Consider the following 24,295-nt stretch of genomic DNA (forward strand, 5'->3'; position numbering starts at 1 on the left):
ATCAAGCATATGGTAGTATTGTGCTCAAAATGGCCACTGGCATTTCTAAAGGATGACAATGAGTTCCTCATTGGCAACACTAGATGGCGAGCACACTACACCTTCTAATGCACTGCTCTGTCAGTGGTGTAGTGTAGTGGTAGGCTAATAAAAATGCAGTGGTGGCATTTAGCTGAACTACAGTTCAGTTCGCATAACTGTGTGATGAAAGAGATGTTTGGAATGTATCATTAGCATTTGGATGAGGGTCGCTTTGAATAATGGCAAAACGGAATTATGCTTCTAGCAGTCTCACAGCAAGATTCACTATTTACCAAGAAAGGATAGTGAGCCAATTAGCCCAACTTTAGTATCATCACAGAAGAGAAAAATGACCCCTAGTCATGTTAATACGGGGCTTGTGCAGGGGTCATAAGGTTGACAACTTGACGCCTTTCATGTGCTCTCCCTTTTGGAATAAAGATGCCTCTCACACACACAGCCGGGCTTTGTGAGCGGTTCTGTCATGAGACAGAGCGAAGGGGAAGCAGACAGTCATGAGCTTCTGATAAAAACTAGGCAACGCTCAATGTGGCTAGTGTCTACAGAAGGGTTTAATTAAGAATATTAGAGTAAACTTTCAGAGATAGAAGGAAACAAGCACCATTAATAGGATAGTTTGCTACTACATCCAGGGGCGTCATGGACAATGTTCCCTCTAATTGAGCACTGAGCAAATTTCAGGTCTGCTGAGCGCAAACTTGAACCGTGTGAAAATGTACTAAAAACCCTGAGGCTGTACCCGCTTTAAGTTACAGTTTTAACTGTGGCCAAGTAGGCTACTGTGGCTATTTGATTATAATGTAGACCTACCAGAGTGGCCTACCATCAAAAACAATGAAGAAAAAGCATCCCATAATATATTAACATGGAAATAGCTGTTTAATCATTCAGCCTACAGTAGCAGCCAATGTGTGCTGTTCAATGTAGGCCTACATTCCATGAGACTTTAAGACGACAAAAAAATAGCTGTTTGCCTGACTAGCTATTCAAAGACTTCTAGAATTGTACACGTTTTGTGCTCTTGAAGAAAGCAATAACTCCCCTATTGCTGACTACAAATGATCTATAACTGGGCTAACTCATTAACTAGCAAAGGATATTAACAAAATGTGCACACATGGCTTACGTGCAACTCTCACCTTGATCTCAAAACAAGCGCATCTACTCACTATCGCTCATGCTGTAAACACAGTTCAGTTCAAGGGAAATGGCACAGATCCATCTTTGGAATTGTCTATTTGCATATAGGCCTACTGCAGCTCTGATTGGTTATGCCACACAGGTCTGTTTAGAGTACGGGCTGAGTCATGCGTTTCAATGCAATATAATCCTACTCCGATGTGTTCGGCCTACAACAAAATCTCTTGCATATTTAGTTTGCATTACTAAGTCTTGCAGGATTCGTTTTGTTTCGGTATGTTGCATTAAACGTGGCTAATATTGCATTGATTCAATCACCATTGCCACAGTAAAGGGAAACATTAATAGTGTTAACTAACAGGGAAAACTCTAGAAAGTTGAGTGAAGTTCAATCTCGTGCTTCTCTCCATGGGATATTTATTTTGCGTGCGTGGCCCTCTTAGAGATACTTACAGCCTGCACACATGCAGCTTAGAGGGAACTTTGGTCATGAACCCATTATTATAGATGGGGGTTGGATAATTTTGCATTTTTCAAACACCTGAAACATTTTTTTACTGCAATCTAGAGCCATAATAATTATGACTATGTTAAAAATATATTTTTCTGCATAGGTTACCTAAGCATACCTCTTTATCTGTTCAATTGTTATTTTAATGAACGATGCACATTGATTCTTCAATACCTTTTATACCTTAGGAGTTTAGTACAACTGCCACACTGGTATATAGTATCATAGCCCTAAATATGCTTCTCTGCATCCCCACTAAAATCTGGGTAAAAGATTGAAAGGAATTTGAGTCATTAGTAATTGCTTGCTTTTCTAAAGTCTAGCAACCTTGCCAGCAGGCATGCCAGCTAAGGTAGTTAGACTTGATTAATAGCCTCAAATGGCTTGGTAGCTACCCATGCATACCCCACAAGACATGTCACCAGAGGTCTCTTCACAGTCCCCAAATCCAGAACAGACTATGGGAGGCTCACAGTAATACAAAGAGCCATGACTACATGGAACTCTATTCCACATCAAGTAACTCATGTAAGCAGCAAAATTTGATTTAAAAAAAACCAGATAGAAATACACATTAAGGAACAGAGGAGACTGTGAAGCAACACAAACACTGGCACAGACACACATACACATGATAAGATACGCAATCTACACATGGATGTTGAATTGTAAATATGTGATAGCGGAGTAGTGGCCTGAGGGAATACACTAAATGTATTTGGTAAAGTGTTATGAAATATAATATCTGTTTGGACTTCTTGCGGTCAGTTTGCAGTCTAGACTTTATTTTGAATTGTGTTCCGGCTCCCTGACCATCCGCTCAAGAAAAAATCGTCCCGCGGCTGAATCTAGTTGATGATCCCTGAACTAGAGTATATAGCTTCCTGCCTAGCATATCTTTACTATGTGGTGCACATGAAAAAATAAAAACAAACAAGAAAATGACAAATCTGAGAGGGCACATACCCTTATATCCCCTGTGGGCATGACACCCTCTAATGCCTTCCAGCAGTGTTCGGGTCAATTTCCTTTTGGAAATGTTTCCCCCTACAGTCGGCATTGGAAAGAAAATGTGGCAGATAGCCTATTTCCATAGGGAATTATTGGTTTTGTTCTTAAACCCTAATTTTAAGAGCCCATAGATGACTTGACATTTTTTATATTGTACACCACACACAGTCCACATGGACTATATTTCCGAGATGACCACTTTTCCCCCCTCTCTCAGCCAGCGACACAAGTGTAGGCTATGTTGCTAAACGCGCTGAGCACAATTCTACAGGAACTGCGCCGTCAGAGCACAGAGAGAGAGAGAGAGAGAGCAGGGAGGGAGTGTGCTGCACACGAATGTGCTCAGTGCTGCTATCAGCCGATAGAAGCTTGACAGGCAACTAGAGGGGGACACAGATACTGATAGAGGGGGAGAGAGACTCTCTTCCCGACGTCGGTGCTGGAACGGATGAGCGCGACATTCGTCCACTAACCGGTTACCGTATATTCCACGGCGGCAGACACTACAGCTATCCAATGCTGGCGGAATTTAGCTGACCATAGTTGGACACGCAACATTCAGTAAGTTCGTTCATACGATACAGCCATGAATGACACTTTGTATATTCATCATCTCTTTAATTGCAGGGCCCTCGTGACATTGAATATCATATGGCCTTCTATAAATAGGCCTAAACCTTATGTATTTGGTTACTAAAGAAACGAATGCTTTACACGCAAACTTTATCATCATATTCCGTTTAATTCCTATAGTGTCTTGTTTCCTATGATTGAAGGTGAACACAATTTTGAGAAATCAATACAGCACCACCCATCGGTTGGTTGAATTGAAAGGGAACATATCCAATTGGGGTGTGACCATCTGTAGCCTAGTTACAGTGTGGACTCACTCATGCAGACCAACATGTAATGTTGCCTTCCTCAAAAAGGCAGCAATGTCATGAATGGAAGTTATTCAGACCTTTGGATAACCGTTGGTTGGTTCTGATGACAAACGAACAGTCAGTATATAGACACAATTTACAGATATGTTTTCCTATTACCAATATATATATTTTAATAACACTAGGCCTAATTATATGCATGCCCTTAAGACTGAAATACACTTAAAAGTTTAGTACCATGTTTCCAAAGATGATGTGATTGAGTTGATTGGTGTCCCATATAAGCCTATTGTATAACAGTGCATGTAGGGTAGAAAAGTGTATTTCATTTCACAGACAAAAAGCTATATATAACAGGTAGCCCAAATCAAATTGAATCAAATTGTATTTGTCACATGCGCCAAATACAACAGGTAGACCATACAGTGAAATACTTACTTACAAGCCCTTAACCAACAATGTAGTTTTAAGAAAAATACCTACAAAAATAAGAAATAAAGTAACAAATAATTAAAGAGCAGCAGTAAAATAAAATAACAATAGCAAACCCTTAATTATACAGATAAAGATGAAACATAAAATGTTTGTTCCACCTATTTAAACACCTTTAGCATCATTATTGAAGTAATGACATTAACCATACAAGAACAGCAAGTCTTCTGACATATCCATATGCTGTACATTCCTATACCGTAGCCTACACCACACTTGCTTGGCAAAAAATGTCCTGACACAGTTTCATTAATGTGAACCAGCAATGCATCATCACATGAATATCTGCGTTCTCTAAATATATATATATAGTGGTACATGTCAACATCCTCCTCCTGCCCTACAGTGTAACAGTGTTTTCTAGATTTCCATCATCATGGCAATCCATGTCTCAGGGAGGGAGAATGGAAAAGGAAGGAAGAGCTGGCATTCAAATTCAATGCTGGAACATGGCACAGTGAAATGTAAATCATCATGTAAATAAATGAACTGCTACCACCAAAGCTTTGGTACACAATTATTTTGATTGTACAGTATATATACTATTGTGTTTATTTTTCTATGCCTTTCCGAGTTGGTTAATGTCCATAAACTATGACATATTCTGAGTTGAAAATTGAAATTATCACCAATTAACCCCATATGTGCCTATTGTTTATTTTGTGTCTCTAGCTGTCGGCACCATGATCCCTCGTAGTATGCGAACAGGTGGGATGGACCTGCCAGGGGTGGAGTCAAGGGATGTACCCCTCATTGGCTACCGGCCTTTAGCGCCTGACGATGTTCCCCTCAGCAGCCAATCTGGGCAAGTGACTGACAGTACTGGACTGGACTCCTCTGAGGTTCGAAGTGATTTTATATTTGATTAACTTGATTAGGAACATGTACTGTAAGTAACTCATTCACAGCAATTCAAATGCAGTAGTAGTTTCATTGTGATGACAGAGAAATCCAGGTGCAGTTGCACTTTAATACCTGTAAAGTTATGGGGGGCACTGTTTCTTGTTCTCTCATATAGCAAACTTTCTCCAGTGGTCTCATATTTAAAAAAATCACCCGATATGGTGAATCCAATAAATGGCTGATTTGATACAGAAGCACATCTGTGACATATAATTTAAAGATGCACTGTGCAGATATCACTCTGCCATTTCCTGGTTGCTAAAATTCTAATAGTTTGCCTATTTTCAGTTTATGTGACAAAACAAGCAAGTATAGTGTAGAGCAGGGTTTCCCAAACTCAGTCTTGCCCCCCCGGGTGCACGTTTTGGTTTTTGCCCTAGCACTTCATAGCTGATTCAAATAACCAACTCACCATCAAGCTTTGATTCTTTGAATCAACTGTGCAGTGCTTGGGAATAAACAAACTATTAGAATCATTATACCATCTAAACCGCTGTGAAAAATCTTTTCGATAACCCAAAATATTGTATTTTCAGCTGTTTGAAGCTGGTGTACAAAACAAATGAAACTGAAGACAGTGAAGCATAGAAATAGCTCACATAGAACAGCTCTACAGCATTTTAGACTTGCTTTCAATGAGAATAACAGATCTATAACTTACTCTATGTGAATTTGGTCGGGTCGCCCACAAAATTACATATTGCAGCTTTAAGTCAGGTTGTCCTCTTAGTCTTGCCCTTTAAAATTGATCCCATTCCTCAGACCAACCAGGGTAGGGGGTTAGGGTCTTAGAGCAGTGGTCTGTGAAACCGTGGTGACAGGGCTCTGCTACCAGTTCCTTGAGTAAACAGCAGATGCGTTTGGTCATTTTGATTTCAAAGACAGACACTAAAGAGGAGGTACTTTCCATCAAAACATGCCAGTGAATGATATGTTTGACCACCACGCATTGAATAAAATGCTCATGTCTTGAGATTTCCAAGTAGACTACTGTAACATTTTTGCTAAGCTGTTGCTTTCTTGAGCATTACTTTTATGACCATATTACATGTATTTTCTAATATACTTCACTATTTATTTTTAATCCAGTTGAGTTCCCCTGAAACAGAAAGGGTTGTGTTAGTTGTTTTGAAAGTGTACAAACCTGGACAGGTTGACAGCACGCGTGTTTCTCTCACGATGTATAACCTTTGTTTACGTTCCATTGGCCGAGACAGAGGCTGTAAAGGTTTTATCAGACTAGTTGTGGCAGTCAATTTCTGGGTTATTCTACTCTACTCACACAGCCTTGTTGTTCTGTCACTGATGTCTGGGTTTTACTCCTTTTCAACCCTAAAGTACACAGATAATTCTTTCCATTGTGAGGTATTATACTACTTCATTTATGACACTTAGGCCAATGTCATTTCATCACTTTGATTTGACAAATCATTATATTCACCCAATAATTGCAGCCCGTATTAGGTCAATTTAAGATGAAAGCGTGATTGCCATTTAGTTGATTGTCTCTTAATTGATATGTAATTAACTCCATCATTTCCCATTGACTAACTCTCATACACTTGCTACTTGGCTTTAGTGCGTAGTGCACATGATGCTCGTCTCATTGGCTTTGACTTCACTTAGCATGCAGTCTTAAGAAACTCCCCGGGGCTATAAAAAGAAGTCGCACTGACTCAGACACCAGCTGCAGTGGTAACTTCTCTCTTGTTCTGTTGTGTCACATGACATGACCACTGTACTATGTGTCTCGTGTTAAATAATCTATGGGTGGCCAGCAGCCGGTGGGTCTATGTGTTGTGTGTTGTACACCTGCCACATCCCCATCTCCACTCAGATATCATAGGCCAGGTTTCAGAGGACATTCTATTAAGTGGGATTGAAACAAGCAACTTGTTCACTCTTTATTGAGGGAAGCATGTTCTTTAGGTCAGGTTTCATAGATAGGAGCTACATTTGTTTTGCAGGTATAGCTTGGTGGAATCATTTCACTGGTATTTCCGCATATCTTAAAATGGGGCCTATAGTTTGTCACATAGTTCTGTGGTGACCCATATAGTCTACTGAATATTCATTCTGAACAAGAAACAAAGTGTCTTGCCGATATGACCCTGATAGTTAAAACAATCTTATCAACCAAAGATTTAAAAGAGATTTCAGATAAGACTTTGATATAAGGAAATCGAGCAGCTCTGGCATACCACCAGGGCTCACTTTAAAGAGTAGAGAGGGTACCATGGGACGCACAGATGAAAGCGTGAGAAGAAGAGCGGGGAAAGATGGGAGGAAGGGGTGGGAGCCTGAGAGGGAGAGCAAGGGAGCTAAAAAAAAAAAAACAATAGGCATCTTTAAATAAAACTTCAGAGGATATATCTACGAGCCCCAATTGTATTGCTGTGTAAAGTAGTCAACAATATTTGTGTCAGTGGTGGAATTACGTTTTCACATGACAATAGCCTCCCATTTGCTCACGTACCCATTTGATCATACTGTATAACAACCATAGATACTCATTTAAAGGGACAAAGCCCAAAATGTCTGATGTTGACAAACAAGTGACGGAAGTAGAACTTGAGACTGTGTAAAGACGGGGTGAAGGTGGTGAGATTGTGAGGCTCTTTCCCCCCTGCACCAATGCCTATCGTAGTGGTCAGAGGAGGCCGGGTTGTGAGGGAAAGAGAAAGAGAAACAATAGCAGCTCGTCACGACAGCACGTCCTGCTTCCTGTGTTTGTCTCCGCTCATTATGCACTTCCTCTATGGAGAGAAAAGATGGAAATATAGAGACAAGGAGCATGATGAATCATGAGAGAGGTTCCACATAAAGAGTATAAACATTGAGTTAAAACTAGCAACGATGGAAAAAGTGGGCGAACAAAAGAAAACGTTGGACAAAATCTGTAAACATGAGCAGACAAAATGGGAGATTTGAATGATACAATATCTGAGGAGAGTCAAGCAAATATCCTTATCAAGATGTTTCTCATGGAATGAACCTCAGCCACTTACTTCCATAATTATTATCATCTGCTCCCTGAGCCAGCTTTTCCTTACAGCGGAGCAGCCAAGTCCTTGTATTGATTGTTGGGGAAAATGCACTACAACAGATTCACAGATTTTGCGCATTTGGTAGAACAGAAACACTGTAGGGGTTGTTACATGCCACAATATTAGACATTCTCATTGGTGCCTCTGTTCCATCGCCACTCACAGATTGAGATGTGGGGATTGTGGTTGGTTGAGGTTGATGTGGATGGTCCCAAGTAAGTGGTTATACTGAAGCTAACTGTACCAGGAAGAGTTGTAGGTAAACTTAACCTTAGACCTACTGCTTGAGACAAAAACACAATTCCATGGAAAAGGAGGCCTACAGTAGACCTACAGTAGACCTAGACCTAGCCTCACTTTTACAACTGCAGTCCCTTAGAAACAGCGACTGTGCTGTTAGCCTAGTTCATAACACCCTGATTAGTTGAATGCACAGTGCTACTTTAGGCCTACAGTACAAAGGCTTCTCTGTTTTTCGTGACCTGTTGTAGGCTAGCATTAATGACAACACACAAATAATCATCTCCAAAAGTCTTGTGTTCTATTTTCTTTCTGTGTACATTGAGCTGAATAAACCAAGGCTAGAAATCCTCTTCAACTGGTTTGCAGTCCATATATTTACTCAACCTTCCTTCTGTCTGTTGCATAGTCATATGTGTGCAGACAGTGCGTTTATAGGTGCCGGTAAACAGAGCTACAAAGGCTAACAAAGGCTAGTAGTCTATGCTAGCTAGAGTTTAAAACAAATTTTATTTGTCACATGCACCGAATACCAGTGGTGTAAAGTACTTCAGTAAAAATACTTTAAAGTACTACTTAAGTAGTTTTTTGGGGGTATCTGTATTTTATTTGACTTTACTATTTATATTTTTGATTACTTTTACTTTTACTTCACTACATTCCTTAAGAAAATAATGTACTTTTTACTCCATACATTTTCCTTGATACCCAAAAGTACTCGTTACATTTTGAATGCTTAGCAGGACAGGAAAATAGTAAAATTCACGCATTTATCAACCGAACATCCCTGGTCATCCCTACTGCCTCTGATCTGGAGGACTCACTAAACAGAGAACATCCCTGGTCATCCCTACTGCCTCTGATCTGGTGGCATCACTAAACAGAGAACATCCCTGGTCATCCCTACTGCCTCTGATCTGGAGGACTCACTAAACAGAGAACATCCCTGGTCATCCCTACTGCCTCAGATCTGGTGGACTCACTAAACAGAGAACATCCCTGGTCATCCCTACTGCCTCTGATCTGGAGGACTCACTAAACAGAGAACATCCCTGGTCATCCCTACTGCCTCTGATCTGGAGGACTCACTAAACAGAGAACATCCCTGGTCATCCCTACTGCCTCTGATCTGGAGGACTCATTAAACAGAGAACATCCCTGGTCATCTCTACTGCCTCTGATCTGGCGGAGTCACCAAACACACATACTTTGTTTGTAAATGATGTCTGAATGTTGGAGTGTGCCCGTGGCTTTCCATAAATAAAAGAAACAAGAAAATGCTGCCATATGGTTTGCTTAATATAAGGAATTTGAAATGATGTATTCTTTTACTTTTGATACTTAAGTATATTTTAAACCAAATACTTTTAGATTTTTACTCAAGTTAAATTTTACTGGGTGACTTTCACTTTTACTTGAGTCATTTTCTATTAAGGTATCTTTACTTTTACTCAAGTATGACAGTTGGGTACTTTTCCACCACTGTTGAATACAACAGTGGTGGAAAAGTACCCAATACAACCTTACCGTGAAATGCTTACTTACAACAATGGAGTTCAGGAAATAGAGTTAAGAAAATATATACTAAATAAACTAAAGTTAAAAAAAAATATAAAAAGTAACACAATAAAATAACAATAACGAGGCTATATACAGGGGGTGCTGGTACCGAGTGAATGTGCAGGGGTACAGGTTAGTCGAGGTAATTTGTACATGTAGGTAGGGGTAAAGTGACTATGCATAGATAATAAACAGCGAGTAGCAGCAGTGTAAAAACAAAGGGGGGGTTAATGTAAATAGTCCGAGTGGCCTTTTGATTAATTGTTCAGCAGTCTTATGGCTTGGGGGTAGAAGCTGTTAAGGAGCCTTTTGGACCTAGACTTGGTGCTCCGTGTGGTAGCAGAGAGAACAGTCTCTGACTTTTTTTGGGGCCTTCCTCTGACACCGCCTAGTATATAGGCCCTGGATGGCAGGAAGCTTGGCCCCAGTGATGCACTCGGCCGTACGCACTACCCTCTGTAGCGCCTTACGGTCTGATGCCGAGCAGTTGCCATACCAGGCAGTGATGCAATCGGTCAGTATGCTCTCGATGGTGCAGCTGTAGAACTTTTTGAGGATCTGGTGACCCATGCCAAAACCTTTCAGTCTCGTGAGGGGGAAAAGGTGTTGTTGTGCTTTCTTCATGACTGTCTTGGTGTGTTTGGACCATGATAGTTTGTTGGTGTGGACACCAAAGAACTTGAAACTCTCGACCCGCTCTACTACAGCCCCGTCGATGTTAGGAGGGCCTGTTCAGCCCTCCTTTTCCTGTAGTCCACGATCAGCTCCTTTGTCTTGCTCACATTGAGGGAGATGTGGTTGTCCTGGCACCACACTGCCAGGTCTCTGACCTCCTCCCTGGTTAACATGCTAACATTTGCTTATGCTAACAGCCAGACCTAGCTGCTACTAGTGCTAACAGGCTGTAACCTGAACCAGTCTATCATTGTGAGGCTGTGAAAGTCTCCACCTGTGTGTCAACATGTGCTCACCCGCTAGTGTCGTTAGCCCGTTGAGTAAACAGGGCGTATTTCCTGCTTTATTAGTTGACTTGGAACATTTATGAACTGTCATTAGCATATGTCACATATTAACTGGTCAGAGCAGCTTACCGATCATTGCACCTGTACACAGCCCATCTGTAAATAGCCCACCCAACTACCTCATCCCTATATTGCTATTTTTTTTATTCTCTTTTGCGACCCAGTATCTCTACTTGTACATCATCATCTGCACATGTATCAGTCCAGTGTTAATGCTAAATTGTAATTATTTCGCCACTATGACCTATTTATTGCCTTACCTCCCTAATCTTACTACATTTGCACACACTGTATATAGATTTTTCTATTGTGTTATTGACTGTACGTCTGTTTATCCCATGTGTAACTCTGTGTTGTTGTTTTTGTCGCACTGCTTTGCTTTATCTTGGCCAGGTCGCAGTTGTAAATGAGAACTTGTTCTCAACTGGCCTACCTGGTTAAATAAAGGTGAAATAAAAAATACATAAAAAAGTGTCAGAGGATGTAATGATCCTCAGAGCAGGTTTGTTGAAATGTTGATGATGGAGGATGAGTTTAGTCAATTAGGTCTGCCTCTAGATGTACTCTATTCATTGTAGGAAGAGAGGTAGTCAAACAGGTTTAGTTACAGATGTAGGTCATTCACACAGGGAAAGAGAGTGGGAGAGAGGGAAGAAGTATTGTAAAGAGAGAAGGGTTGAAAGAGAGAAGGTATTGTTCAGCCAATCGCTGCAGGCCTTCTCATTGTGTGTAGGCTATGTGAGTCCCCTGTGTGTTCAACAGTTGAGTCTAATATTATATCATCCCTCTCCTCTGTCTGTCTGTCTGTCTGTCTGTCTGTCTGTCTGTCTGTCTGTCTGTCTGTCTGTCTGTCTGTCTGTCTGTCTGTCTGTCTGTCTGTCTGTCTGTCTGTCTGTCTGTCTGTCTGTCTGTCTGTCTGTGGGTGCGTGGGTGCGTGAGTGCGTGAGTGAGTGAGTGAGTGAATGTGTGTATACGTTTGTATACGTCTATCTCTGTGTGTGTTATGGGTGTGTCCATGTGACGCAGGCACACAGAGGGGGTGGCCCTACCTAATGACGGCTCCAGGTGTGTTTGTGTGTTAAGTCCCAGAGCCCGACTAACTGAAAGACAAAGACAAACAATCCCTCGGTCATTGAAAAACGACGGTCAAAGAGGAAATAGGAAACTAAAAAGGCAGATGAAAGAAAGTGGACAAGATGGTGTTTGTAGCTTTCTTGTGAAGTTCTCAAAGAAGCTAAAGGCTTGTAGCCTGTCTGGACTTGTCGAGACAAAGGTAACTTGTGTTTTTTTGGGTCAATGTCAATCAGATACAGATAGGAGGAAAGAGAAAGAGCAACAGACAGATATGAGATCAACAACAGAAACATGCTGCAGTAGGTAGAGCAACATGTTCTGAACCTATGTCATGATAATAGAGGGACTATGGATTTTTATTTTATTTTTATTTAACCTTTATTTAACTAGGCAAGCCAGTTAAGAACAAATTCTTATTTACAATAATGGCCTACTCCGGCCAAACCCTAACCCGGACGACGCTGGGCCAATTTTCCACCGCCTACGGGACTCCCAATCACGTCCGGTTGTGATACAGCCTAGAATTGAACCAGGGTCTGTAGTGATGCCTCTAGCACTGAGATGCAGTGCCTTAGACCACTGCGCCACTCGGGAGCACAAAAATAAGATACTTGCGCTTTGAATGAAAATTATGCATAACTGAGCATGGGCCTTTGGTACTCCAGTTAATTTGAATGAGGAAGTGGTTACTGAAGGTGATTATAGAAGGCACCTCAGCATGTCAAAAAAGGAAATTGATAGACAAGTTATAGGATATAGCAGCTGTTGCATAACTGTGATGTCTGGTCAGTGGTCTATATGACCTGCTTTGAGCTTAATGGATTTGCACTTATATGTTGACCTGGATATTGCTCATTATCCTATTGTGGTTGGATCTCAACTGAAGGGGGAAGTTACTGCAAAAGGAGGCAGTGAAATGCCCTAAATAGCTTTTAAACGTGTTGACGTTGTTATGGTTTACATGTTGAAGGATTCACATATGACCAGTCGGACTTCTGTTTGTGAAACTGGTATGGATTGTTGATGTCAGCATGGAAAATCCCATTTTCGTGGGTGTAAATGGCAGTGGAAGTGTAAACGGATATATCCATGAATATATTACCCCCAGGTACATTAGGATGTTTTGCTATTTTACTCATAGTAGGCCTGTTTCATGGAATGGTTCAGTGAAACTGTGAGCAGGTCATTTCAGTACAGTATCACAGCTGTTTTGCAAGTATTCAGATGGCAAGTGTATTTCATGTAATGTTATCATTTCTGTTGAAATGATGCATTGTTTGTGTTCCAAAACATAAGAAAGATGTGATCCATCGGTTTAGTTGCATTTACAATTTACTGTGTATTGTTTTGTTTTAAGACGTACTCTACTTCACTTACGACCTTGTCAGATTCTGGTAATATTTCACCCATGTTTGTTTGTTTTTCGCTTTTCAACCCGTTCAGATATTTTCTGTTAAGCTGCTTTTCCCTCTGAAACTCCTAAATATTCCTGTTTATTATTGTACAATTCTAATAACATAATATGATTCATGGGCACATCGGGGCTTTATGCTAAAACCAAAGGTTCTACTTCTGGTCATGTGACAGTACTTATATTTATTGGATGTTATTGTATTCCACAGGGGGAGACTTCCCCCATGAAGACAACTTGGTACTGTCCTCTGGACTTGGTAGGTCAATGCAACTTGAAATATTTTGGTGCCAGTGGGAGGTTTGTGCGAGAGTATGAGTTATGCACGTATTTTACTGACTCGGGCTCTTTCTCTCTCTTCCTCAGTCTACTGTGTTGGAGGAGGAAGAGGACGGAGTGATATACAATGTAGTGGTGAAGCAACAGCATGGCGCCCCCACCAGTGCAACAGTGAGAATACATAGCATTATACACTGCACAGAAATGACAGTATAATTACACCTTACGTCCTTACACGTTATCGTTGTCTGAATTGTCATGGTCAAATTGTTATAAATCTCTCTATTTCTTGTTCTATGTCCCCCCCCCTCTCTCTCTCTCTCTCTGTCTCTCTCTCCCTCCCTCTCTCCAGTCCAGCTCTCGTTCGCAGTGTGTGAAAGCGGGAACAGAGGAGAAGCTGGTGCAGCACCTCCTCTACTCCTTCGCCATGGGAGACTCCTCCTTCATCACCATCTTCCTCTCCACCTATCGGTCCTTTACTTCAACAAAGAGGGTGCTGGACATCCTCATCGACAGGTAGTGAAGACAGAAGCAATGCATTGCACACCGGTTGTATGTAGTGTTACAAAACATTTTTGAAGTGCTGTAGAAAGACCAAGGGAAGGAAAGGAGACGTTGTGATGCTTCTGCGTTTCCCTGAAGAAATCGTCTCTTATTCAGCTTTTTTTTCTCTCAAAGGAACTTTTGTCTATCTATTTTTTTTCTCTTTTCTTCCCTCTTTCTCCAGATTGCAACATCCACCAGGAGAAAGTACAAAGAGTCAGACTAGGCAACCCTTCAACAGGTGAGTTTAATACTATATCACCCCTGTGTGTGTGTGTGTGTGTGTGTGTGTGTGTGTGTGTGTGTGTGTGTGTGTGTGTGTGTGTGTGTGTGTGTGTGTGTGTGTGTGTGTGTGTGTGTGTGTGTGTGTGTGTGCGCGCACTTCATGCATTTGTATATATTTTCTCCCTCTCCCAGAGCGGTGTGTATGGTGTTCAGTATGTGGCTGTCGGAGTATCCTGAGGACTTCCGCTCTCTGGGAGAGCCTGGTCTACTGCTGCGCCTGGCCCCCCTGCTGCCCTCTGACCCCTCTGGGACAGAGATCAGGGGTCGCCTCCTCAGACTGGCAGAGGAGCTCAGTGAACAGGCCCTACTGCCTGACTCTAGTTCAGGTCACTATACACTCTGGGTTTATGACAGTCCTGGCACTGCCAACCTGAGGTTATATGAGGATTTGTGGGTGGCATAACCGTAGGTATCTATGGGGAGAACTCTTCTCCAAATTGTTTCCAGTAGTTTTCTGCGATGATCTTTAGCGTTATATTCCCACTGTCTGCTGTCTACCATCCAAATCTGGTGGAACCTGCTTCTGTAACAACCACCCTAATGTCTCTTTCCACTGCCAACCCGACTGAATAAGCCTTTCATTTGTATCAGTTAATATAGACCTACATGCATTGGGATTAGTATTGAATCATCTCTGTCTTTTAGATAGGACCACCCCCAGCCCTCCTGCTGACCCCACTAAGTTTGATCCCACCAATATCCTGGGCTTCCCCGCTGGGCTGATCGCTGAGCAGCTCACCAAGATAGAAACGGTGGGTTTAACCTCTGACCCCTACTGTATCATTACTCCTCCTAACCTTGTATAGATAACGGGAACATGCACTTTACTACAGTCTTAATTGTGTTCCTCTTTTTCTATTGTTATGTCTCTCTGACCCTTTCTTACTCATACTGGACATGTTTGCCACTTGCAGTCTCTCTGGCTATGCCTTGCTGCATCTCTCTCTCTCTCTCTCTCTCTCGCTCTCTCTCTCTCTCTCTCTCTTTCTGACTGTCTCTCTTGGTGTCTCTCTCTCTCTCTCTCTGTCTCTGTCTCTCTCTCTCGCAATCTTTACTCACTGTCTACCTCTTATTCCCTCAATCCCGGTCACTCACTCACTCACTCACTCACTCACTCACTCACTCACTCACTCACTCACTCACTCACTCACCTCTTCCCCCACTCTCTCCCAACAGGAGCTGTTTGTGCGTCTGGTCCCGTACCACTGCCTGGGCTCCCTGTGGTCTCAGAGAGACAAGAAGGGCCGCGAGGATGTATGCTGGTCCGTCCGGGCCACTGTACGCCAGTTCAACCGGCTGGCCAATGCCGTGATGGCGTCGTGCCTGTGGCCCACGCAACTCCGCAGCCAGCAGAGAGCCTGCCTTCTGGAGAAATGGATCAGCGTGGCAGAGGTCAGTCGGTCATCATCACAATAGAATAACTTTATTGTCCACACACAGCCGTTGAGTTTGGAAGCAGCATTCCTCTGGAGGAATTTCAAGGTTAAATATCTCGTTCAAGGACACAACAGCAATGGGTTTGGGATTTTGAGTTGAAGTAGAGAATGGGTTGCAGAATACTAAGCTGTCTTTCTCAAAACATGAACAAGACTACACTGTACTTGACTTTCATCATAATACTTTCCTCTCTCTATAAAGGTGCTCACAGTAGATGTAGTACTGACATCCTGTAACTTAGAAGAACATTAGCAGCTTGCAGCAGGGCTGTTCCTGCTGACTCCACACACACAATCACATACACTTTCTTGCTTACTTGCGTGTCCACACACACACACACCATCCGCAGGTTGTTATGGACACACGAGCAAGCTGAGTCACTGCCAGACGCCTCTCTCCTTCACGACTAAAAGCCTAGCTAGCTCCTGTGTGTGTGAAGGAACTTGTTTGGAAACACACACAATCTCACACACACTCTCAGGCTAGATATCACGGTGTGTTGCCAAAACACTCACATCACCTCATCAACAGGTTTTTATGGGAGAAGTCACTTTAGGAATGTACATAGTTGACCATGTCAGACAGCGAGTGCCAAACAAGCCCATTGATCCGGCTGCAGGTATTCTCAGACAATGCTGTCCTGTGTGTGTTTCAACAGGAATGCAGAGCCAGGAAAAACTTTTCGTCTCTCTACGCCATCGTGTCTGCCCTGCAGAGTAACCCTGTACACAGACTAAGGAGGACGTGGCTAGAAACCGACAGGTTGGTGGAGGAAGCATTTCGATTGGTATAACAGAAAAACATACTTATTCTTTTATTTTTTTGTCCTTGTATGTTTATTGGATAGAGAGCGATACACTCTTAGAAAAAAGGGTTCCAAAAGGGTTCTGCGGCTGTCCCCAAAGGAGAACCCTTTTTGGTTCCTGGTAGAACCCGTTCTTCTATGTGGAAAGCTGAATAACCCTTTTTGGTTCTAGGTAAAAGGAGAGTGTGTTGAAATGGGCGGCCTGATTTGTACTCATGCTACAGTGGTACATATGCACTGGAGGCAGCAGCTTAGACCACTTGACCACCCTAGGCCACAGCAAAACGTACTTCTATTGCAGATGTTTTCATAGTATTGTCATTCTCGTAACACTATCATTGTCATAACTGTCTTCTTTTTTCTTTCTTTTTTTACAACACAGCTATTTCTAAAACTCAGGAATTGAATCACATTGTCATTGATATAACACCATCCTTTCCCATAGTCAAACATATTTAACGTTCCAAAACACTACAGCAGTTGATCATCTCATCTTGTTATAATTTCCCCAATCGTAGCTAAACTAATCATGGCTAGCTGATTCGTTTGGACGTGGATTATAGTAAGGTCCAGTAGACAGCAGAGACATGTCAGTCCATGCCCCTAATACCTTCTTTGGGTGCATGGCTCATTGTTGTTGTCATGTGACTCTGTCTGACAGGGAAGCAGTGAGGAGATACGAGGAGCTGTCCAACATTTTCTCTGACAAGGATAACTACTCCCAGAGCAGGGAGCTGCTGAAAGAGGTGAGTCACAGTGATTGAGAGTTACTGCACACACACACACACAACACGCACGTACTGTATGTACATACGCATGTACACACACACACACGGAGACACAGACACACACAGTGCACTGACAGACATCCCATAATACAAGCAATATGAGCTAAGGACAGGTCTCATGTGAAGTGTCGTCACAGATCACACCAAACGTGTTTACACGTCTCAAATTCATATACATCCAAGAGCGGTTGCACTACACAGATCCAGAGTAAGTACTACTCCAGGGCTAAAAATCACTTTGAATCATGAATCATGCCTTTTAACCCAGAGGAAGGCTTAATCTGGGGGTTACAGCCTCTCAATGTCAACGTCCTGTCAATCTAAATTCACCCGTTTCTAAACATGTATTGTATTTAGGATGCATTGTGAGTTTCTGACGGGGGTCTGGAAATCGGTAGGATTAGCAGCATTTTCATTCACTGTTTATACATGTGCATGCATCAATACCTTACATTAGCTGCAATTTCACCAAGGCATCCACACAGGAATTCATCGAAACATATGACAGAGCTTTCATTTGAAAGCTTCACTCCAGGCTTTGATTTTGGAAAAATATCACACTGCCTTCTGCTGTGCTTTTATAATTTACCAAGCAAGCTGCTTCCTTACCCTCTCAGTTTGTCTGGAATTGAGGGCCTACTACCCAGTTACTATCCAGTTACTACCCAGTTACTATCCAGTTACTACCCAGTTACTATCCAGTTACTACCCAGTTACTACCCAGTTACTACCCAGTTACTATCCAGTTACTATCCAGTTACTATCCAGTTACTACCCAGTTACTACACAGTTACTACACAGTTACTATCCATTTACTACCCAGTTACTACCCAGTTACTACCCAGTTACTACACAGTTACTACACAGTTACTACACAGTTACTATCCAGTTACTACTCAGTTACTATCCAGTTACTACCCAGTTACTACCCAGTTACTACCCAGTCACTACCCCGTTACTACCCCGTTACTACCCAGTTACTACCCAGTTACTACACAGGGTTTTAGAACACATAGCCATGGTTCTAAATTCTACATTGTGTTCCAGATTGTCATGCTTAGATGTTTGTCTGTGTTTTGCAGGAGGGCACTTCGAAGTTCGCCAACCTGGACGGCAAGATGACCAACAGGAGACAGATAGGAGTAAGTGCTCTTATAAGCGAGTTTGAAGTCACTCACAAAGCTCATTATCATTTTGCCTTGAAGGAAGAAGCATGGAATATACTGTACAAAGGGCATCAAATAACCCTTTGCTGATGTAACATAATGCAATGCTGGTAGTTCTTCAATATAGGAATCTGTGATGTTTAAGTAAGGACAACTTGATATACAGTACATTCACCGGTCTTAACTAAGTTTCTCCGTTGAGCATGCACTGAGTAGGCTTCATCTGTGTCTGGGAAGCCTGAAGCCCCATGCCTCTGTTTTTGGTTTTCATTATTCTCTACCCCTCCCCTCTCTCACACAGTCCAGTGCCCAGGGCACAGTACCCTACCTGGGGATCTTCCTCACAGACCTCACCATGCTGGACACGGCCGTCAAAGACAGACTAGAAGTGAGTCCCTTCATATACAGTCATTTATCCCTCATCATGTGTCCATCAACAGGAAGTTGGTCAGAAGCCCTGGTGGTGAACTTGTAGTTGGTTTACCAAAAAGTTGCATTGACAGTGACATAATATCCCGTTCCTCCATTTCAGAACGGCTACGTCAACTTTGACAAGAGGAGACGAGTAAGGGATGCGGTCAGGGCCTTTGCTCTGCTGCTGTTTAAATTCCTCATCACCCATTGTCCACATGTTGAGTTATTCCAGGATCCAGACCAATTCATTAGCCTCTGGCTCAACATAGCAGATGGTCTTCATAAATTGCTTTTCTGTTGTGCCTCTCATTAAATGTGTGGCAGTGTATTGAATTCTGGAGCAGTGCCTCCATGCACATATTAATGTTTAACTGCTAGCATTTCAACTGATAATGTGCCATTAGTACTGGAGAGTCATTTGATGTTCATAATGAATGTTTTTTCTCTTTGCAGGAGTTTGAGGTTTTAGCTCAGATCCGACTACTGCAATCCTCCTGTAAAAACTGTGTTTTCATCACTGACGAGGCATTCCTACAGTGGTACCAAAGTGTACCCTCGTTAAATGAAGAAGAAAGGTAAGCCGTGATTATCTTTTGGTTTTATTCATTTTACAATCAAACCATTCAAGTTTGTACATACATGTTATTTCAAACGGAACACTACAACTCTGATGATCGCTAATCACATCACATGATGTCTGCAGTTACAGACTGTCCAATGAAATTGAGGTGCCGTGCGAACCGAGCTCTGGTCGTACCCTGAACCCTACAGTGATCATCACACGGTGCCCAAAGTAATGAGGCCTATTATTACACTCTACACACAACATACCGGTAGTATTCACTGCAGATACCTTTCACTATGTATAGTGAAATACATTGGTTATATGGGCTCAGTACTATTGTAAAAGAATGGCCAGTCAGCATTTTCTGTGAACTATACTACACTACATGACCCAAAAGTATGTGGACACCTGCACGTCAAACATCTCATTCCAAAATCACGGGCATTAATATGGAGTTGGTCCCGCCTTTGCTGCTATAACATCCTCTACTCTTCTAGGAAGGCTTTCCACTAGATGTGGAAACATTGCTGCGGGGACTCGCTTCCATTCAGCCACAAGAGCATTAGTAAGGTCGGGCACTGATGTTGGGCGGTTAGGCCTGGCTCGCAGTTGGTGTTCTAATTCATCCCAAAGCTGTTCAATGGGGTTGAGGTCAGGGCTCTGTGCAGGCCAGTCAAGTTCTTCCACACCGATCTCGACAAACCATTTCTATATAGACCTCGCTTTTTTCAGCACTAGGCAGTCCCGTTCTGTGACCTTGTGTGGCCTACCTCTTCGTAGCTGAGCCGTTGTTGCTCCTAGATGTTTCCATTTCACAATAACAGTACTTACAGCTGTAGCAGGACAGAAATTTGTAAAGGTGACATCCTATGACGGTGCCACATTGAAAGTCACTAAGCTCTTCAGTAAGGCCATTCTACTGCCAATGTTTGTCTATGGAGATCGCATGGCAGTGTGCTCGATTTTATACATCTGTCAGCAACGGGTGTGGCTGAAATAGTCGAATCCACTAATTTGAAGGGGTGTCCACATATTTGACTGTCAAATTTGTAGTAACGTGGCCATAAGAAAACAGTTGTGGAGAATTGACTTGGGGGGGTCTGGGGGTAAGTACTCCGTACTTTTTTCCATAAAAAATATCCTCACACAGTACAAGAGCTGGTAAATTAACATACAACATTGGAAAGAGCTGAAAGCCAAACTTGGACATTTACTATGTATTTCTCAGGGGTTGAGTAAGATGTTTTGTAGGTTGTTGTCATGCAGATTACGGTGCATGATGAACATACATGATATGATTCTCTCACCTCCTTACAGCCTGAATTCCTCCAGGACCAGCCTTGTTGCTGACAGTGACAGTCATTTTGACTTCCACTCCCCCGTCTGTCACTTTCTATCCAAATTCACTAAGGTAATTACAAAATAAGACCTAATATTTACAGCTATTTTACGTACTTTCCCCAAAATATATTTGCATTGCCAGCTAGAATTGCAGAGCGTGTAATTACTATTCAGGTACAAATACTCGTAGTTATTGCTAAGTAACTATTGCTGTTTCCTAGTAATCAAATATGATTGTTTTAAAACAAATGCATGTCGTAAAAACATACAGAAGAGCACTTTTAAAAGATGAAAATATTTGATCTTTTAATTCTCTTCTGTGTCTTTTTATTTGCTTTGGCCTTCACGAAACAGCCACTTTTTATCTTGTCATATCAGTAAGTATGTTTTTTTTAAATTATTTTCATCACTATTATTATTTCAGCATATGAAATCCCCCTCAGTTTCCTGTCTGGATGTTGACTCCTCCCATCCCACCAATGACCCCATCCCGTCTGCATTGACACCATCCACTCCCGTCAAATCACATCGTCGATCAGTCTCCTGTGGCAACAATCCCACCAATAATAACAAAGGGTCTGGGCCTGAAATGCGGATTGTCAGGATACGGATGGATTTACAAGATGGGAATATGTACAGAAGCATACTGGTACTGAGCCGAGATAATGACATATTTTTTGAGATTTGCCTTTTTTGGTATCAAATTATACACTGCACTGCACCCTGCACTCATGACTATTTACTTTAATCCACAAATATCCGTTAATGATAGTAATCCAAAATATTTCCTCAGGTTTTACACAGGATATTATAACTAGGAGTCAAGCTGTCTGGTATCATTGTTGTTCTTCTTCTCTGTTTCCTCAGGTGACAAGCAATGACAAGACGCCCACTGTGATCAGTTCTGCCTTAGAAAAACACAGTCAGGACCCCAAACAGGCACCCAGATATGAGCTCATCCAACTATTGCCCGAGGGAAAGGGTAAAGACATTTCTCAACCCGACCATGCGAAGTCACTTTAACAGTTCTCTGTTCATATTGATTGTAGTGATGACTTTTCTTGTTCTGCCCTGTAGAGTTGGTCATCCCTGCCACAGGAAACGTCTTCTATGCCATGACTTCCTCTAGTGTGGACTTCCTGCTGTGCAGACAAGGAGGCAACACCCCTTTTCGCTCTCAACCAATCAGCACAGAAACCAGTGCCACCTTTCCTCGAATCAAAGCCAAGGGGCGGAGACTGTTCTTTTGACAACAACTCTTCCCCAAATAGGCTACATCTGAGACATAACGTAGCTAGTTCTTCTCAAGGACAGGTCACGATAAGAATGCAGGCAGATATCTCAGTGAGATGTGGCCTTGTCTTTCCTAATCTTTTTCCAAAGTGGAAACACATTCTGACCGAGCTTCAAGCAAAATGTATCCTGAAACCTGTCTGAACTTGTTTGATGAACGTGTTCTTACCTGGGACATTTCAATAAATATGCTGCCTGTTTGTGTACACCAGGGAAGTCCATTAGTGTAGAAGAGTGCATGTCTCTCTCGTTGGCAATAAATACTACTTCAAATATACACCGAGAACAAGACCAGTGCAAATCTTTAACTGATGGTGAATGGTGCTGTTCCTTAAGTCTCTCTGACCATTGGCATCTAATTTCCTATTTAACCAAATGGAATAGCTTTGTAACCAAGAGCAACTGAGGAATCCAAATCATCTTGAGTATTTGAGGAATGTGCCTCAGGTTCCATCATAGAGATGAGTTGATAGTAAAGAACTTCATTAAATCAAAGTATTTGGGCGATATGACCTCCTTGAATTGACCATGACCACAACAAAGTTTACCATTTCTCCATAGAGAGTGGATACAAGCAGCATGACAACATATTAAGTATGCAAGGCGTTTGAAGAATATGAATGGTGGGGAGAGCACTGGGCTGACATTATGACATAATGCATCTGAATAAGTGACAGACAGAGTCACTGAAGCCTCTCATTATAGCAAAGCACGGGGGCTCATCAAAATGTTTTAACTATGTACTTTGTGTATGCATATGTTTTTTTATGTGTTGACGATGTCATGATTGTGTTTACGTTCACAAGGAGCAATCAACAAGTGTCAGAATGACATGTCTTTCATTTTGAAGTAACAGGAAATGTATGAAATTGCCCCAAATTGCAACCATTTCAAATGGGCCAAGACGTTACAAAGATAAACATAATAATTTCACTTGGGTTTTGTGCCATACATATTGAATGATAGCTCCGGTAGTATCTTATGTAAGACACAACACATATACAGCCTTGCCACTCCCATATAGAAGTCCTATTTTGAGTACTAACCATTAGGCAAAACAACATCAACCCACAAACTCTTAACCTATGTTGTGTGTATTGAAAATATGTCTACCATTGCACCTTAATGCTAAACTTTTCAATACAGCATAAGCTAATCTTTATCGCTGGTCTCTGAATGGGTTTAGCTGGTAGTTGGAATGGAAGTCTGTCTGAAGTGTACTTCAACCAGTGCTCCCAAAGTCAGTCCTCAAAGACCCATGCCAGGTTAGTGAGTTATTCTCACCAATCACTGAATGATGTTTAATTGATATGTTCTCTGACGTTTGATAGAGATCTGACAGCTATAAGGTTTCATTATGCAATGTCTTTAGTCCAGGAACTGAATGTAGAGGGTTTTGCAGAAGGCTCTGCTTCTGTCCCATGAGGATGAGACCAGTAGGAAGGGAAACCTGTATGCATAAGGGCGCATGGGGAACAGATTGTGGAAGGCCCTAACTGATGAACTCTTGTGAACTCTGGTTATATTACCCAGTGCTGTTGAAGTCTCTACTAAGGCTGAAGCATAGACACGGTAGTTCCAGTGAGAGGAGAGAGGATTCTGGGTAACGTAATTTGACGAAGTGTTAGCGCCAGGCGAAGCTACTGATTGTTTAGTGCCTTTCTCTCATTGGTGCTTGAGCCACTTAAAAGTGTCCCAAATGGCACCCTAATTCCCTATATAGAGTGTTACTTTTCACCAGAGCCCCATGGGCCCTGGTCAAAAGTAGTGCGCTTAATAGGGTGCCATTTGACATGAAGCCTCTGTGATGTATGCATTGGAATGTACAGTACATATGATGTACATTCACAGTGCTGTATAAGCTGACATGTTTATGCACTACATATGCCCCATTTGTTTTTGTGTGATACATTTCCTTTTTCTATGAATGCATTTTGATGTGACGGCAATATGAGGAATTTCTATGCAACTCCCCGGATGTGTGCTATACTTCTGCTGTGTCTATTCTTACCAAATAAATGTACAAAGATGTACATCTAAAA

At 42.0% G+C, this 24,295-nt stretch overlaps 1 protein-coding gene across 2 annotated transcripts; it reads left to right on the top strand.

The window, feature by feature from the left end:
* Nucleotides 1-3,053: 3,053 nt before the first annotated feature.
* Nucleotides 3,054-24,295, top strand: LOC115176906 (ral guanine nucleotide dissociation stimulator-like 2). 2 transcript variants are annotated; one of them, XM_029737289.1, is made up of 20 exons: nt 3,054-3,265; nt 4,753-4,922; nt 13,549-13,596; nt 13,704-13,787; nt 13,969-14,132; nt 14,344-14,400; nt 14,577-14,770; nt 15,090-15,196; nt 15,621-15,836; nt 16,540-16,643; nt 17,348-17,432; nt 18,557-18,616; nt 18,942-19,028; nt 19,173-19,205; nt 19,508-19,629; nt 19,758-19,847; nt 20,937-21,030; nt 21,385-21,609; nt 21,828-21,942; nt 22,038-24,295. In XM_029737289.1, the coding sequence occupies exons 2-20, from the start codon at nt 4,764-4,766 to the stop codon at nt 22,208-22,210; spliced, it is 2,217 nt and encodes a 738-aa protein (XP_029593149.1). In that variant the 5' UTR covers nt 3,054-3,265; nt 4,753-4,763; the 3' UTR covers nt 22,211-24,295. The 2 variants fall into 2 exon arrangements, with proteins under 2 accessions (XP_029593149.1, XP_029593150.1); XM_029737290.1 differs by lacking the exons at nt 3,054-3,265; nt 4,753-4,922 and adding an exon at nt 11,793-12,125.

This window comes from Salmo trutta, chromosome 37 (assembly GCF_901001165.1).
Source record: "Salmo trutta chromosome 37, fSalTru1.1, whole genome shotgun sequence".
Taxonomy (NCBI): Eukaryota; Metazoa; Chordata; class Actinopteri; order Salmoniformes; family Salmonidae; genus Salmo; species Salmo trutta.

What these genes read in the sequence shown, in the direction of transcription:
- LOC115176906 (XM_029737289.1), top strand. Translation starts at nt 4,764, where the DNA reads ATGATCCCTCGTAGTATGCGAACAGGTGGGATGGACCTGCCAGGGGTG. An exon ending in GCGCCCCCACCAGTGCAACA is followed by an intron (nt 13,788 to 13,968) that starts GTGAGAATACAT and finishes CCCTCTCTCCAG; the next exon opens with TCCAGCTCTCGTTCGCAGTG. An exon ending in ACTAGGCAACCCTTCAACAG is followed by an intron (nt 14,401 to 14,576) that starts GTGAGTTTAATA and finishes TCCCTCTCCCAG; the next exon opens with AGCGGTGTGTATGGTGTTCA.